Source organism: Bidens hawaiensis, unplaced genomic scaffold (assembly GCF_021521415.1).
Source record: "Bidens hawaiensis isolate Kalapana, Puna unplaced genomic scaffold, B.hawaiensis_p1.1 tig00006968_1, whole genome shotgun sequence".
Taxonomy (NCBI): Eukaryota; Viridiplantae; Streptophyta; class Magnoliopsida; order Asterales; family Asteraceae; genus Bidens; species Bidens hawaiensis.
Window position 1 is genome coordinate 1305630 of NW_027491478.1, and position 18332 is coordinate 1323961.

At 32.1% G+C, this 18332-nt stretch overlaps 1 protein-coding gene across 1 annotated transcript in view; it reads right to left on the reverse strand.

The window, feature by feature from the left end:
• LOC143634030 (uncharacterized) overlaps window positions 1–18332 on the reverse strand; it is a 35514-nt gene extending 17182 nt beyond the window's left edge. The window contains exons 1-4 of the mRNA XM_077102217.1: window positions 17875–18332; window positions 17539–17812; window positions 17359–17448; window positions 16397–16483 (exon numbers count right to left, since the gene is read on the reverse strand). Coding sequence (XP_076958332.1) covers window positions 16397–16483; window positions 17359–17448; window positions 17539–17812; window positions 17875–18332 — 909 coding nt within the window. The remainder of the gene's footprint in view (window positions 1–16396; window positions 16484–17358; window positions 17449–17538; window positions 17813–17874) is intronic.

The following is an 18332-nucleotide window of genomic DNA, read 5'->3' on the forward strand; positions in this document are numbered from 1 at the left end:
TGGAATGAGGATCTGGGCTGAGGGTTTTCTGCCAACATGTGGTTTTCGGCCATGGTGTTCTCGATCTACATGGTTCTCGGCCATGTGTGTAAGTACCGAATCTGGATCACTACAATATGATATCAACCAAACGAGTATTGGTGCGGAATACCAATGCTCGGTTATTCAAGAACACAAGAAATAACAAGTAAACGAACACAAAGTTGCTTCAAAACACACGTATATATATTGAATACGTCGGGTGCTTAAGCACTTACAATACTTGATAATAATGAGAATGAACCACCCTCTAGTTCTGCTCTTCTCTGCTAATGTGAACAACCCTAAACCTTATACACGTATTCTCTATATATAGGGAAGCTAACAACCAAGCCCAAGTAGAGCCCAAAGCCCACCGAAATCCTTTATGGATTTCGGTTTACATATAACACATACAACCAAAACCAATTAACTAGAACTAAGTACAAACCACCAAATATTGACCCAACAATCTCCCCATTGGTTTGTAGCTTCGTTCTTGTTTATTTCACTTCAAACTAGCCTAACCGAAATCCATAGGGATTTCGGTATTACACCAATGTAATTCTTCAACTCGTCTTCGTTTACATCATTTTAGTCTTGATCATGTTGTGGCCTTTTGATATGCGTCAGTTTAACCTAATTATGACCCAACAATCTTGCCCTTAAACTGATGCTTTCAAGATCTTCAGAATCTTTACTAGAACATAATCAGCAACTTCAGTGATCAGCCACTTCAGCATCTGCATCCAATAATCTATCATCTCCCCTTTTTGACAGCATCAATTTGAATCTCAGATACTTCATATGCTTCCGTTGCAAGAAATCAGTCTTGAAAGAACAATCAACTTTGATAGAAAGATCAACCAAAATATATTTTTTTAAAACAATTAAATAAAACAAAATAAAACAGACATATTTTTGTAATTTTTATTTTTCTGTATTTTTTTAGTTTTCTTGAAAAGACTTGAAATGAGATCATACCAGCTAAACCAACTGTAACACAATAACTGATATCAGATTTCATGAGCTGAAAACTTCAAATCGATTTCTTAACATTTGTTTCGACAAGAGTAATCAAGAAGTAAAGAATTAAATAAATGAACTAAAATAAAAATAAAAACAACAAACAAAACAACTTTAATCACTCGGTCTTCTTGTAATTTAGCAAAAATTTGGAATCAAATTTCAGTTTTTGATAAAACTGCCGCCTTTATGAAAAGATCCGAACATGGAATCATATTATTTAAGGTGCTTTCACAAAGATTCATGTTCAGCATTATTATGCCATTAAGAGACAGATTGATAGCGTGTATCCCATACTTAGCATGATTTTTCATCGCATCAGTGATATAAATTAGGTTCGGTTCGACATAAAGCTTAGATGGACATCACTCATGGACCTGTGATGCCTCCTATATCTTCTCAAAGCGTATTTGGATTTCCCCAGATCACCCCAATTTGACTCCAACCCCTTGGATTTGGTTTAAAAACTTTTAATGATAGAACTTATATATTTTATTTTTCTTTTAAAATTTGCAAACATATTTGAGGTTGAACGTTGGACTTACAGTTTAATTAACAGGCCTTTCATTCGGGATGTTAAAGGACTTATATTATTGCCTCCACCCCTGTAGTTCTGTTATTAACCCTCATGTTTGTGTTTTTCTTAAAAACTTGTGAACATTTATCAACTTTTGGTTGATTATATATTTACAGTAATTTTGTTCACATTTGTTCTTTGTCATTCTCAATAAGATACATCATTTTGGGGACCAAATACCAACGGGCTCGTGTATGACTGGGTAATTGCTTTTCTGCCTATCATTCGGAGAGATGTATATGGAGACATGCACATGTCTTCAAAATGACTCTCCACAGTAAGTTTAACATATTTAGTTTATATCACTTCAACTTTTACGCATCATGGAAATCTACCATACAGATCAATGACTGTTCTAGAGCCCTTTAAGCTTAATAACTTCACCCGTTATGCACACATAAACAATTTATCTATCACTTTCCAAAGGTTGGATCAATTTTCATTTGAAAATATTTTGAAGCTTCTAAAAAGCTGTTAACTGAATAGTAATATCACTTCCCATGAAATTACAGACGACACACATGTTAAGAACTCAGTCACCCCGGTCACTCTTCAGTTTTTAGGTAAATGGCTATCGCGTATGACCACTAGTGGTTAACAGGACCAAAACACATATGAAAATACGTGTCCCTCCGACTTGGAATTACCGACATAACTTTAAGTGAAATAATTCAAAACACAAAAACACATCACAATCACCCCGGATGCTTTCAGTCTTTAGACAAATGGCTATCCTGTGAATCTACAAGTAGATCACCGGACCAAACATATACAAGTATATGTTCTTCAAACTTGAGCAACCGACATAATTTTAAGCGAGAGTGAAGTTTGAAAGACATAGACTTTTTTATTATTAGACGCACACACACTCTTTTTGAATTTTTTAAATTCCCCCCCCCCCCCCTAAATTTGTGCAAAAACTTTTTTGTACAAATTTAACCTCAAAAAGACTCAATCGTCGAAACGAAGTATTTAATAAAAATGAAGTGTGATATCAGCCAACTGATGTACTATCATTTCTCATGCACGTTCAAGTCATTTTCATATTTTGAACTAAAACAAAATAAAAACTATACTTGAAAAACTAAACGTGAACATATTTTTGTATCTTTATAAAAAATTAAAATTTTAAAATCTTTTTGACTGATCAATATTTCATACCAAAGTGATACGGTTACCTTTTATCTTCAAGAAATCATCTTTCCCATTTGTGAGAATCTCCCCCTAGGAATGAGCTTGTTTTGAGATTCTGCATCTTCGCGAGTTGAATGTCTGGAACAAGCCTTTTAATATGCAATGTATTCCCTGATTTTTTCCTACACACTTAGAGAGCAGATTAAAAATGTTCTATCACCCTAAAATCCCGTCCAGGCCAATAATCCATTTCATGGTTTAAAGATTTAAAAACAATGGATATTTGCCCTGTCATGTGCCTGGAATAACCCATTTAATAAACAATGAATTTGTGGTTGTTCCTACACGCATAGCGGGATCAGTTGGACATAGGAACCCAAGTCATAAATGTCTTGGGGTTCCCTTGAGCCTCAACATATGTGACCTCTTTCCAACTCATATCTTTCCCATATTTAACAGAATCATTTGTTATTACAGATTCTGTTTGCTGAGTTTTAAGTTTCCAAGTCTCTCTTGGTTTAGTGAAATTTGATAGAATAGACTTTGGAGTTGAACAATTCAAATCTGAATTCTTAGAACTTTCAACACTCTTTGATTTCTGAAAATTTAATTTACTTTTAGCAGTTTCTAAATCATTTGAGTGTAAACCTGACATATTAACTTTGGATCCTTGAGTATCTGTGACCCGTTGTACAGATACACGTGGTTTTCTAAAATAAGCATTTTTTTAACCACTGGATTCGGTTGAAACCTGTTACCTTTCACCTGAGAAGCTTGTCTATTAACAGCACGGTAGTGACACTCCTTTGCCAAATGCCCGTCTTTCCCGTAGACGAAACACGCCTTCATCTTTCTTCTAATGTGAACTTAAGCACCAGCCTCATGTTGGAATTCCTTCTTATGAAAGGTTTTTCCATTCTTCTTTCCCTTTGGCGCAACCTTCTGATTTTGCTTGTAATAGGGAACATATAGACGATGAACACAATTTCTGGCTATATGTCCTGGCGTGCCACAATGGTAACATGTTTGCCTCTTAATATAAATATCACCTACTGATTTATCAGCACATGGAGATCCGGAGGATCTATGAGGACGAGATTGTCCTTGTTGTGCTGATTTCTTATGTGCCTTCCTTCTGTTGCCACAACTCTGTGTATTATTATTAATACAATTTTGAGTTGTGGTGTCATCTGAGTTTGATGACACGTTAGAATTAGATTCATTTGCAGTAGCCTGAACCCCTTTATTATCAGAAGCAACATCATTTACTATATCTGCACATGAAGTAGAAGCATCAAAATTGTTCACATTTTTAAAAACAGGCTTGATTTTCTCTAGGGATCCTGATCCAACAGTTTCAGATTGAACCTGTTTACCATACTGCATGTCTTTTATCTTTTCCTCCTGTTCTTTGGTGACAGGAGTAGGGACATAATTGTGGTTGTAAGGTGGGGGAACTTGACTGTATCCTATTCCCTCACCTTCATTTTCCTTTTACCACAATTGGTTTTCAATCATTGAGTTAACTACTTTACTGGAACCATCGAATTTTTTAAAATCAAGTTTAGCCTTTTCAAACTTGCTAGTTAGATTCAAGATTTCTAACTTGGAGGCTTCCAGTTTAGCAGTTAACTCAGAAATTTCTTGTTTAGCATCATGATGATGACAACTCTTTATACTAAAATCAGACTTAAGTTTTTTAATGTCTTTGTTAAGCGATTCTATCTTGTCTAGAAAACCCTTTTCATTTTTCTTAAGTTTAAAATTCTCTGATTTTATTCTTTCCATATCTCTGCTTAGACTGTCATTATGAAGTTTATACATTTCTATTTTCTTACCACAATTTAAAGAACATGGTTGAAAAACAAGTTGTGAAAAATCCATTGAGTAATAAATCAGATTAAATTGATTTTCTCGCCAAAATTTCTCGAGAAAATATGTTCGCCAAATCTCTCAATAAAGATGTCCCGCTCAAAAGAGGCGTCCAGGAAAAATTTCGTTCAAGACAAAATTTTTTCGAATTTCCCGCCAAAAATTCGCCAAAAATCACCCGAAAAAAAAATATTTTTGCCAAAAGTTTCCAAAATGAATTTTTACTTAGAAGGAGTATTCTGGAAAAATTTCGTTCAAGAAAATTTTTCCCGCCAAAAAACTCTTTTTTTTTTTGCTTCAATACTTCTTGACCGAGAACGGCTTTGACCGAGAACAATTGATCTTGACCGAGAACCTTTTAAATTGACCGAAAACTATGATTATTTGATTAGCTTCAATATTGGCCGAAAACAGGGGTTGACCGAAAACCCAAGATGACCGAAAACCAACAAAGTTGACCGAGAACCACAAGAGTTGACCGAAAACTATAGTTGTTAACCGAAAACTCTTATTCTGGCCGAGAACCAATAGCTTAAACCGAGAACCCTTGTTATGCACTAAGATTTGGCCGAAAACTAGGAAATACATCTGAGAACATTCAAATATTGACCGAGATCACTTGATTTTGGCCTAAATCTCTTAAAATGGACAAAGAACTATGTTTGATGTCCGAAAACTAGAGACCACAGCCGAGAACTCCCAAAAACAGCTTTGACCAAGTAAATTTGGTAATAGAATAATACCGAAATCTCTGGGATTTGAATTTAATCCAAAATTAAAGCTAATCTTTACCCAAAAACAGTTCAGTCTTCTTCTCCGATCAACTATTCGCCGGAAAAATCACCAACACCACCAAACCTTAATACCTTGAATCCGTTGATATCACACTAACGAGCCTAAATTCGTCAAAGGCTCTAATACCAATTGTATGTCCCGAATCTGGATCACTACAATATGATATCAACCCGAACACGATGTTAGTGCGGATTCCTAACAAAGTGGTGATTCAAGAACAATATGATACGAAATATATAAATATGATGAACACGATGTAATACTCCAAATGCACACGATTATATTATTAAACCGTCAGGTACATGAGATTACACAGAACGTATTGCTCTCTAGAATATGCTCACTCTCTACTAATGTGAACCACCTAAAACCCTATACAAGATGTTCTATATATAGGGAACCAAAAAAGCTGGCCCAAACAACCAAAAGCCCATCGAGAACTCAAGGAGTTCTCGGTTTATATACGCAGCCCAAGCCCATACTACATACTCAACCCAACAAACATAGAACTAAGTACAAACCACCAAATATTGACCCAACAATGTGGTTTTCGGCCATGGCATTCTCGACTGAAAACATGGGTTTTCGGTCAAACCAAGGTTCTCGGTAAAACCAAGGTTCTCGGTCAACCCAACGTTCTCGGCCGAGAGTTCTCTGCCAAAGAGTTCTCAGCCAGATCTTTGTTTGGTTTGGGCCTAGACCCAGTTGGGCCCAGATGAACAGTTGTTAAGATGGTTAAGATGGTTAATGGAAATAAAATAAAATCTTAATGAAAAATGTGTTAAGATGGTTAATGGAAATAAAAATTTTCCAAGCTGACTTGGCAGCTCGACCCCAGCCCGGGGCTCTGCCCCTTGGACCCTTCTAGGGGCTGCCGCCCCTAGAACCCTGCTGCCAGGGGCGCTGCCCCCGGACCCCCGTTCTTTATGGGTTATATAACGATAGATATACGTTATGAGTAGTAATAGTTAAATGATACATGTAAATATTATACAGTTAGCCGTGCACAACTCAAGAAAGGGATTACTATTAACGGTGAAAGTAACCGCATTCAGGTGAGTTTCTAGCCCCATTTACGTGTTATGTTTTCAGGGCTGTGTGCATACTCGATGTGATTGTTAATAAGTTATCCTAAGTGATAAGTGTATGTCTTATGTGATTATGTGAAAGGTAAGAATGATGGCTTGTCGGTACGTGAACGATCTTCGGATATTGCACGTGCTGTCAAGATATAATGTTATGTATAAGCTATGAATGATATGTATTATGTTATGACTGAATATAAGAGATATAAAGGTAGAAAATGGACTGGACCCTAATAATATCCAAGGCAGAAATGGGACCGAGCCCTTTAATAACCTCGAGGCAGAAAAAGGGACCGGACCCTGATAACTTTCGAGGCAGAAAAAGGAACTGGACCCTAATAATATCCAAGGCAGAAAAAGGGACCGGACCCTAATAATATCCGAGGCAGAATAGAATAGAGTAAAGTAGAATTTGATTTATGAAAGTATGAATGGAAGTATGTATGGATGTATGTAGAGTATGTTATGTTATTAACTAGAACTCACTCAGCGTAGCTGACTTTTAATATGCACGCAGGTGAGTAGAATGAGACAGCTCGCTTGAGGGGAGCACGTGGCATTGAATAAGAGGCTGGCATCGGAAGACGTTTATGTTTAATATTATGTTATTTTGAAGGACAAGGTGTTTATTCTAAGACAAGTTATGAATTAATGTAATGTTTACGAAAGTTTTTATATTCCGCGTATGTTTTTATTAACTCTGATGATTTGAACTATGTTGATGAGTAAATCCAACATCCAAATGTGAGGCACCGGTAACGAGGCCTTACAAATAGGCTGAGTAACTATCCAAATACAGGTACATTTTGGCACGGGTTGGATTGACCTATAATGGTTTTTGTCCAACTCTTAATAAAACTTTTTATGCACTTAGCGTAATTTATGTCCACATAAGTTAAATGATATAATATCGATTTCACATAGATACATCGGTTTAGTTTGGACAACCGAGAAGTACAAAAGGTGAATTGAATTATGGGCCTCGAAGATAAAGCTTAGAGTTAAAATTAAATGGTTGGTTTATGTATTCAGTGTTATGTGCCGATTTGAATTAGTAATAAAAGAGTTGAATTATATTATTTTATATCCGCGTGTTTTGATGTATTTTTGGTTTAATCCAATTTGTTATTCGAATAGAAATCATATCATTAATTTATATACTTTTTTTACCTTTTTGTTGGGTCAATAAAATTGATAAGAAAAGGCTGGAATCTTCTCAACCTCCTCAATAATAGCTAAGTTGGAACTTGAGTAAATTCACGCACTTCAAGCAAAGTTTTCACTATCTTGAGCAAAATATATTATGTTGAGTAAGGTTATCTTCTTGGAGTTTTCTAAATGTCAAGCTTCGAGCAAGCTACACTTCGTCAAGCAAGGTTGTTATTCTATTGAGTACAGTTTTTACACAAGCAAACACTTGATTGTCTGAGCATAAACCAAGTTTACAAGCAAGCTTGATGGGTCGAGCAAAGATAAAATAAATGAGGATCTCAAGTTTGCCTGTGAGAAGTAAGTGGATTTATTCTAAGTATTTCTCCAAGCAAAGATCAATCTCGAGCAAGTTATAGTACCAGAGTATACTTTGTTTGCTTCAATAACCCTTAGTGAATATTGAAGAGATCAAGAAGAACAAGTTAAACAGGAGACATTTTCACGTTATAGTTTGTTTTGAAATTCCGATTAACAAAAATAAAAGCCAGTCTCCCACAAGATTGAGATATACTTGAGAGACCCGGTTTTTACACATGGTCAACTGTATGTAGCTTGATCAAGAGTGAAGAGTAAATACGATGTTAAAATGATTATTTTAGACAACAAGGTATAGCTACAAACAAAACAACAAATATGTTTTATAAGAAAAATTTTAATATTTTATGAACTTTATGTTTTTAAGCATCATACTATAAAACTTACTTTTTCGTAAATTTATGTTTTTAATAGCTTTGTTTCCATATGAATATGAATTGCAATTATAAATTATATTGCTATCTCAAAAAGCATATTCACAAATATGTTTTCCTTTCAATTTGTATATGTGTACTTCAAAATTTCTATATATTCACCAGTGTCGTACAGGGGTCAATAACCTAGTAATAAAATAATTATAAAACAATTTTTTCAAAACCATTCAATGCATTGTATAACCTCCGAACCCGTTTACCATTCCTGTTTTAAGAATATGGATTCATTGGAAATATTTAAATTTATCATTAAATATGGATTTGTAACTTACCATTTTGGTCAAATTTTAAATAATATTAACTCATTCAACCATTTAATAAATTAAAGAGTGGATTGTGTTAGTGGGTCTAAATTATTGATATCTTATTAGACGTTTATTTTATATGTGTAAATGTTTAATAAAGTTGTTGAACCATATTCTGTTAACGTATAAAACGTATAATTTACGTAACGGTTAATTAACGCGTCTAAATTAAAGTTAGAATACATATAGATATATTAATTCTATATTAGAGTCCCTTCAAAATTAAATTCATTTCATTTTTCCATTTTTGAACATGTACAAAAATAAAAAAGTTAGATTTGACTTTCAAATTATGGCAATACGACCCAATCGGTGTTTAATTTGTGATTTTTTTAATCACTTAAGATCACTTTAATATTATGTTAATTTGGTAAAACAAATTACTCCTTAAATTATGCCATATAGTCTTTATGTACAAGAAAGACATAATTTTTGACGAAAAAATAACTTAGTCATTCTCTAACATATGTAAACTTAAACACTATATATTCAATACATTTTCTTGAGTTATATTTGACACACTATATATTAAAACACAATACGTCAATGTTCATACTTGATTGCTTATGAAGTTTGAGATGCAAGATTATGAAGTTCTTCATGTCGTTTTAAGTTAACCAATATTATAAATTTGTAGTAGACAAAGGTATGTATGTTTATTTTTTTTGAAGTTAAATCCTTTGTTAAATAAATATAATCATGCGCCATCCTATATACGTTTTTATTGTCAACATGTTTAGTGTTTCCTATTTGTTGGTATGAAAACCTTATTATATTTTATTTTAGATGTCTTCAAGATCCATGAAACGTAGTGTTTATGAGTCATCCTCTTTCAATAAGAGAAATAATATAAACGGTTAGTCATTTTAATATTATTTGTTTACTGAGTAAATGTTATATTATATTTTATTATTTGAAAACGTGCAGTGTAAACAGAAAAGAGAACATTGAGTATCATATCCAATGGTAATATTCTAAAATGACTATTCATCAATACATTTTCATATATTTATATTTTATTTATTATTTTGTTGGATTCAATTATACTATTTACACTAAATTATGAGATATACTATAAATATTAATCTTAAGTAAATATATTTTTTGCTGTGCGCTATGTATTTTACAAAATTGAACATACACCCAAAAATGTAGATACTCATTTTAACATATTACTATGTTAAAAACGTATACTTATATTAACAACAAAAAATTATGTCAAAATGATTACAAATTGGAATGATAAGAAACAAGATTGTTTTTGTATATTTCCATTTTTTATATGTTTTCTTTTTAACAACCAAATACCTTTATAATTACATTAAAATATAACATAACCATTTTTTTAATATTTTACAAAATCTAACATACGTTAGTATAGACAATACTTTGTTTTTAAAATATGTTAAGTGTAATAAACTTTTTGCTTATTATATTCAAATAACAATTAAATTTGCAGTTACTTGTCCAATCACATCATTTAATGTTAGTCGATTAGACATTGGAGAAGAAAATGAATCGTCAACTACTAAACAAGGTTCTATATGTACGAACTCAAATAAAACATGTTACTTTTTTCTATTCATTTACTTTTTGGATAAAGTACATGTATTCACACTTTTTTTCACAAGTTATACCAAATATTTTTATAACCATTCTTCTGTTTTTATATTTAATAGTTGTTACGATAAATACCAACGAAGCAATTTAATAGGAAATTTCACGAGGGAAGAGTAGAGACGGTGTTAAAATGCTTATATTAGACAAAGATGGTAAAGTTACAAACAAAACTACAAATGTGGTTTATAAGGAACTATTTAGTAGTTAAAAATTTTTCATTTTGAACTTTAGATTATCTATCGAATAATTGTATAAAGGATGTTAATTTCGTTGAAAGTTATGTTTGATAATCAATTTATTTTACCAGTATTATTAACAACTAAATATCATGTACCAATCCCAACCATATGACAACCTATTTTATAGTTTTATATTAAACTGTGGTTTTTACATGATTTATAAATTTCCACCCGTGTCGTACACGGGTCAATAGTCTAGTAATAAAATATTTGGTTTTCATTCCCAATACAATCACTTTCTTCATTTGCTTACTCCTCCCAACCTAATATTCTAAACATCTACCTGGACCCGAAAAAAATCCATATAAACAATTAAAACACTTTCTTAACTCTCTTATCTTCATCTTAACTATTCTATCTTTCAATTACCCACGGTAGGCACTAGCTAAACAGTTGCGAAGCTTGGACTAAGATACCGGGGGGGACTCAAAATGTATAAAGAATTTCAAAAACGAAGGGGGGCGGGCTCAAATTTTCAATCAAAAACAGATAAATTTACACTACGTATAAAAAATTTCGAACGAAAAAAGGTAAATTTACACATTACGCAAAAAAAAACCGGGGCCCCCGCACTAACGTTCGCCCCTACTTGCTGAGTATTGACTTATTATACAATAACACATACCCACAAACATGTTACTCCGGCAGGCGGACGGTGGGCATCGACCCCCCTATCCAAGCCTTAAATCCGCCCCAGCTTATCTACCTACCATCCATGGTCGTCTCCGAAAATTTATAAAATTTTTGGGCTGAAGGCAAAATAAAATTTTAGGCCTTAAGTAAAAGAGTTTTTTTTGTTAGGTTTTAACAATTTAATTTTTAAATAGACTTATTTGGTTATGATTTGAGTTGTGTAAAAAAACTTTTTGTTGAAAAATAGGCTTAAAACATGTCTCAAATGAAACTAGAATCCTTTTGGTTGGGAGCCAAACCTCTTTGTCACTAGACCAAACTAATGATTGTGTAAATGAGTTTAAACATTGAATTTACATATTGTTTTCATAAAAATTTAAAAAGAAATTTTAAAAAATATTCGAGCCTAGCAGAATATCGGGTTGGGGTCTGTCGACCACTCTATCCTCTTTGAGAGCTAGCTAGGTTACCATCTTCTTCACATAACTCTCCAACTCTCTATTTCTACTACTATGACTCTTCCTATACGGATAAAAAAATGGACGATACTTATTTTCCTTTTTCTCAATAGTTTCAAAAGTTAAGGGGATGATACCAAAATTTTAGGAGACAATCAGGATTTTCACATAGATATAATACTAGAAAAAAAGATTAAGGTGGGCAGCGGTCCCATAGGGACCATAGCAGGTCAACCCATGAATTGTAGTTTAATCCATTAAATCTGTTAGATAAATATAACATTTTCTCTTGGCAAACTCGATTTTAATTAACATATACCCTTTTCTTGACTAAGCTCTATTATTTCATCTACCCGACGGCCACCACCAAAGACTAATGGCCAGTTTGGGTCTGAATGGAGCCATTCAGACTAAAATCTGATTCACTCAGATTTAGAGTGTTTGGTTTGTTTAAACACTTCCTCTTTTTCTATCTGAATAGTTCAGCAGACACAAATACCCTTAACCCTAATATACACCCTCGTTAACAAATTCCCCCTCCCTTTACCGATCTTCACCATAGATTCACCTCTCCACCGTCGACGACCACTGAACCTCCACCACCGTTGCAATCAATAACAGTCCTATATGTCTTGATCAATAACAGGTATGCTTTTAATTTCTCTCACAATCACTCTAATTTTCTGTTTTTGCTTCGAGAAGACCTTCATCGCCATGTATGATTCAAGGATCTATCTCGAAAATATGCTTAATTTTACATATAAATTCTGTTTTAGGCTATGTGTTTTGAGTAGAACATATGAGCCCTAATTTTGGAACGGTAATTGAGTTGGCAGTTAACTGAATTGACTCCAATTCTGAAATCTCAAATGAATTATAAAACAATTCGATTTCCATTTTCAAGTTTTGCCTAATTTGTATTCAATTTCAAGTTTTGCATAATTATATATATATATATATATATATATATATAGGTATTGGATCATTTCAGAAGTTATTTTACAGTGAGAAGTGCGAGAAGTGAATGTGTAACTCCATTAATCCCTAATTTCACTTCATTTCTTATGTGTAGGTGCGTTGTGTAAGTGCATATGTATGTGTGTAGGTACGTATGTTTGTAAATGTGTACATATGTTTGTATATGTGTATGTATGTTTGTATGTGTGTTGGTACATAAGTTTGAATGAGTAATTAAGACATAAATACAATCAACCTACATATATGTATGTAACATCATATGAAAGGAAGTGAAATTAGGGATTAACGGAGTTATACCTTCACTTCTCGCACTTCTCGTTGTAATATCACTTCTCGCAGGATCCATCCCTATATATATATATATATATATATATATATATATATATATATATATATAGGTTTAAGTTCAAGAAAGAAATCAAATTATTGCAAGAAATGAGAGAAATGAATATGCGCCACTAATTTTATTTTAGGGTTTAAATCTTTAAAAATAAATAAAAAAGATGTAAATGCAACAATAAATATAAATTGGTTGTGGATCAATGGTAGAGCACTCACTTTACTAGTGAGAGGTAGGGGGTTCAAACCTCACCACCACCAATTTATATGGGAGATATGAGGCCAGGGTTCGAGTCCTTATCTCACCCGGTTTTACCGGCTCCTCGCTGTTGTGCCGTTTGGCGGGCGTGGGGGTCGGGTTTTATCCGGTGAATCCCTCAATAGGTGGACCGCTAGGGGCTCCGTCTGTCCGGACTAGTGGCCGGCTCGGGCTACCTTTAGCCATTGGGGGCCGCGTATGGAGTACACGGCGTTACTTAGTTGGCCGTTCAAAAAAAATGCAATAATAAATGCACTCTCTCTCTCCCTCTCTTCAATTAATACAACTAATATAACCATAATAAATCTCTCTCTAATTAATATATCTAACTAATTTAACTATAATAATTAAAAAGATAAGAACACTAATTTAGTTTTATTTTTTATTTATACATTCTTCATTTTGTTCAATAAATACAATTTATTCATATAATACTATTCTTTATATTAAAAAACTAATTTCCACTCAATTTATTAGCATGTTTTTTAACATTAAATATCAAAACATAATGTATATATTTTTACAATTGGTATGTCTATAAAAATTATTGTCATAAATAATTATAAAAAAATATCTTACAAATGTGTACATTAAATGTAAACAATAAATATACAACCTACACAAAGTTATATAACATACACTTGTTTTGAGCGATAAAACATACAACATACATTTAGCATACAACTTACACTTGTAATTTGGCATCAACAATTATATAAACTACACAAAGATACACATATCCTACAGATGCGTAGGTTATATATTTTTTATATATAGGTTATATGTTTTTTCATTCTTTTTCATTCTTAGAACAAGTGTAAGTTATATGTTTTTGTGTAGGTTGTATATTTTTTATTGACCTTTAATGCAAACATGTGTAAGATAGTTTTTTGTTTTATTCATCACAATGTAACTACGTGTTGATGGATATTGATATGTTGAGTTTGAAGAAATTGGTTTTGAATAAAAAGAAATTAATGTATGAATAAATTGTATTTGTGTAAGATAAAATTTTCGTGTGTGGGTTATATGTTTTTCGTGTGTAGGTTATATGTTTTCGTATGCATGCGTATTTTATTGATGATGAATTTTGTGTGTAGGTTATATGTTTTTCGTGTGTAGGTTATATGTTGTCTTATTCTTAGAACAAGTGTAGATTATACGTTTTTGTGTAGATTGTATGTTTTTTTGTTGATTTTTAACGCAAACACATGTAAAATAGTTTTTTGGTATTATTCATTGTAATGTAAGTATGTTTTGATGGATATTAACATATTGAGTCGGAAGAAATTAGTTTTGGATAGAAAGAAATTTTATTGTATGAATAAATTATACTTGTGTAGGATAAAAATTTAAGACACAAAAAATAAGTTATAAAAATAAATGAGTTCTTAATATTTTTCAATTATAATAATTTAACTAGTTATATTAATTGAAGAAAGAGAATGATTACTATTTTCTTTATTTAGCTTTAAGCATTTAAAACTTAAAACAAAACTAGTGGCTCATATTCATTTTTTGTATTTCTTGCAATAATATTATTTCTCTCTTGAACCATCCCATATATATATATATATATATATATATATATATATATATATATATATATATATATATATATTAGGTCAATTGATTCTTGAGTTTTGGTTAATTGTATAGTTCTTGATGACGTCTTTGAAGTGGACAAATTCAAGTGAAAAATTAAATGATATTAAAAATGATTGCAAACTGGTGAGGTTTTATTTCATCGAATTTGTGTTAATTTGAATAGATTTTTTGTTCCTTATTGTTTACCTCCTGTTTTTCTTTGTTTAGGTTTTCCTGAGGAGGTGTGTTATATTGCTTCTCCCCTATTAAGATGTAATACTAATAAAGTTTGTAAGGATAATGAGTGTGGTTCAAGACGTAACATGGCAATTTTGGGCCCTGCTAGTGTTTTGCTCGAGGAGTCGAAGGTACTCATTGTTAATGGAGAATATTTAATGCCTTCATTTTTTTCATGTGATGAGTTTTTGAAGCATCATATGATTTGCATTAGAAAATTGAGGGGGTGTTTGGGTTTTCTATTTTTTCCTTCTTATAATTTATTCACTTTTATAGATTAAAATAGTGTTTGGGTAATATAACTTATTAAACATTGTAAAGAAGAAAAAAGAAGTTTTTATAAGTTAAGATTTTGTAACTTATGAAAAACTCTTTATATAATGTATAAGGAGGTGTAAATAAGGAATCCCAAACATGCCTTGAGTAACTCTTAAAACATTCTAAAGCATCTTCACTACATTAGATGTTTGTTGTCATGTATTGTATTGCCAATTTTTTTGGGTTCTTTTTTTTTTAATATTTTTTTAGTTCTTGATGTCAATAACTCTTGATGATGGGAGCTTTTTATGATGCATTTTAGTTGGTTATAATGAAAGTTGGTTGTAAATTGTGAGATGTATTTTGGTTGGTTATAATGAAAGTTTGTTTTGAGATGTATTTTGGTCGATTATTATGAGCTTGACTAAACATATATATTTCATTCACCACAAAATAGTTTGAAGGGGTAAAATAGTTATTCATAGGTCCAACCAAACAACACTTATGGGTTCAACACTTACTGGTTCAGGACCTCTTAATCATTCAAACCTCTTATTAATTCAGTACTTAATGGCTCAGCATTTGTTAAACAGCCCCTAAATTAAAGCGTTTATGGAAAAGGTGATGGTGGTCGGTGAATACAAATGGTCATTATACGTGTACTTCAAAAAAAAGAAAAAAGTAAAACCCATAATTTTTATTTTTAGAACTCAGGCTTTTTTGTTTAGTCATTGTACGTGTACTTCAAATAAAAAGACTAATATAGTCTTTCTATTTAACATAAGTATTTATAAGCGTTAATAGACGAGTCTAAAATAGATAAGAAACGGAAGCTATTAGGTTAAAAATGTCAAAAGAGAAAATTATTTTGGACTAAAATTGATAATTTATCAAACCCTAGAAAGTAAAACCATATTTAACTTCTAACATATTTATAACTAGATCGCCTCTTAAGCTAATTACATTAAATTAATGTGTAAGAGCTATGGCAACAAAAAAAAGGAGATGGTCTTACAGAAATTTCATGCGTCAAGTTAACTTGCGACGCCTTCTCAAGTTTGTTTGCATTTTGGCTCGTATTTGCGTGTTCTACTCGCTCTTCCTGTAAGCAATAATATGAAGAAGAAAAAAATTAGTTCTAAAATTATGAAGTAATGGCTTGAAATTGCTTAGATCATTCACATCTCATATGGTAATTTTTAGCTTATCTTTGTGTTTTATGATGAAGTTAAAACACCATTCTTTATCATTCACAAGAGGCACGACTTATTTACACCCCTATTTAATTATTTATCTACTGATCATGGATGGAGCTTGATCCCTCTGTGATTGAGCTTAGGCTGATGTCAAGCTCGGCTAAACTTGTTTACACTCCTAAATTGGTTAATTTATTTACTTATAATGTAATAATATCAAATAGAAAAAGTAAATAACTTAGTTAAAGAATTGAAAATAAAATTAAAAAAGTTATAAAAAATAAATTTTAAAAAACAAATAAGTTATTTATTTGGTTAAGAAAATGTTAAAAATAAAAAGAATACAAAAAGAAATAAAAAAAAGTAGTAAAGTAAAACATTGTAAAAACACGTATTTGTCCTTTAGGTATGTAAAAGGTTAAATAATCATTTTTGTAGAAAGTTAATTAAAAGGGTTTTAACATAAGTGGATTGACGTAATTTGTTAAAACTTTCAAATGTATCATGTATTTTTTTGTGTATATTTTTTAAAATACAAACCGCAAGCTGGTAAATGCAACTTGAATGTTAAAAGGTGTTTCCTCCCTAAAGGTCTGTTAAAGTCGAGCAGTCAACTGTGAACTATATAACTAGAAGTAGATTAGATGGTGCGAGTTTGTTTATAAAAAGGAACTAAAATGTTTATTTAGTATACAAATTCTGTTTCATTTCCGATTCAATTCTTAGATTCTATTTTGTCTAAACACTTTGTCATGAAAGGAAAAACAAATAAGGATCTTACTGGAATAGTTTCATGAGTCAACTGAACTTGCAACGTACTCTCAAGTTTATTGACAACTTGGTTAGAATCCGGGAGCTGTACTCTATCCTTCTTTAAGCAATAATATCAACGAGAAATTAGTGATAAAAATTTTTAAAATTGGGAAACTAAAATTAAAAACAGAGACATTACCCGACTTACTTGAAAGGATAATGCCTTCTTAAGTTCCTTGACCACAACTTCCATTGTTGGACGTTTGTTTTGAGTTTGTTCCACACACCGATTTGCAATATTAATAAAGGTTTCCAACGAATCCTTGTTTGGTCCTCGATATTGAATAAAATTGTTTTCAAATGTCTCTTCCATTATTAAAAGATCTATCATGTCCTTTAGTGTTTCTGTCGAGATGCATTGCCTTGCCAAAGGGGCTAACCCTCTATTATTTTCCTTAAGGTAAAGTGGGTCATTAGCCTTCCTTCCACATAGAATTTCAACAATATTACACCAAAACTATAAACTTCTGATTTCCTTTTAAACTTCATTGTGTCCGCCCATACTGGGTCCGTATAACATCTTTGGAAATGATAAGTTTTCATATGAATTCCTTCATCAACTTGATTTGAAGACAGAAATACAGAAAGCCCAAACTCAACTATCTTTGCTCCCCAATTTTCATCCAACCCAATGATGTCGCTATTTAGATTGTGGTTTATTATAACTTTTTTGTTTTCCATCTCGTAATTAAGATAATTTAATGCGTTTGCAACATCAATGCATATTTTCAAACGTTTCTCCCAACTCATTGTACGACGTCTCTCATAATACACATCCCCCAAATAATAACCAAGGTATCCATAAGAAACATTGTCAGTGACAAGGATCATCTCATCACTTTCAGCACAAAATCCAAGTAGAGTGGCTATGTTGCGATGCTTAACACTTATAAGCATTTCAATTTCGGTATATAAAAATTTTTCACCATCTGCATAACTCAT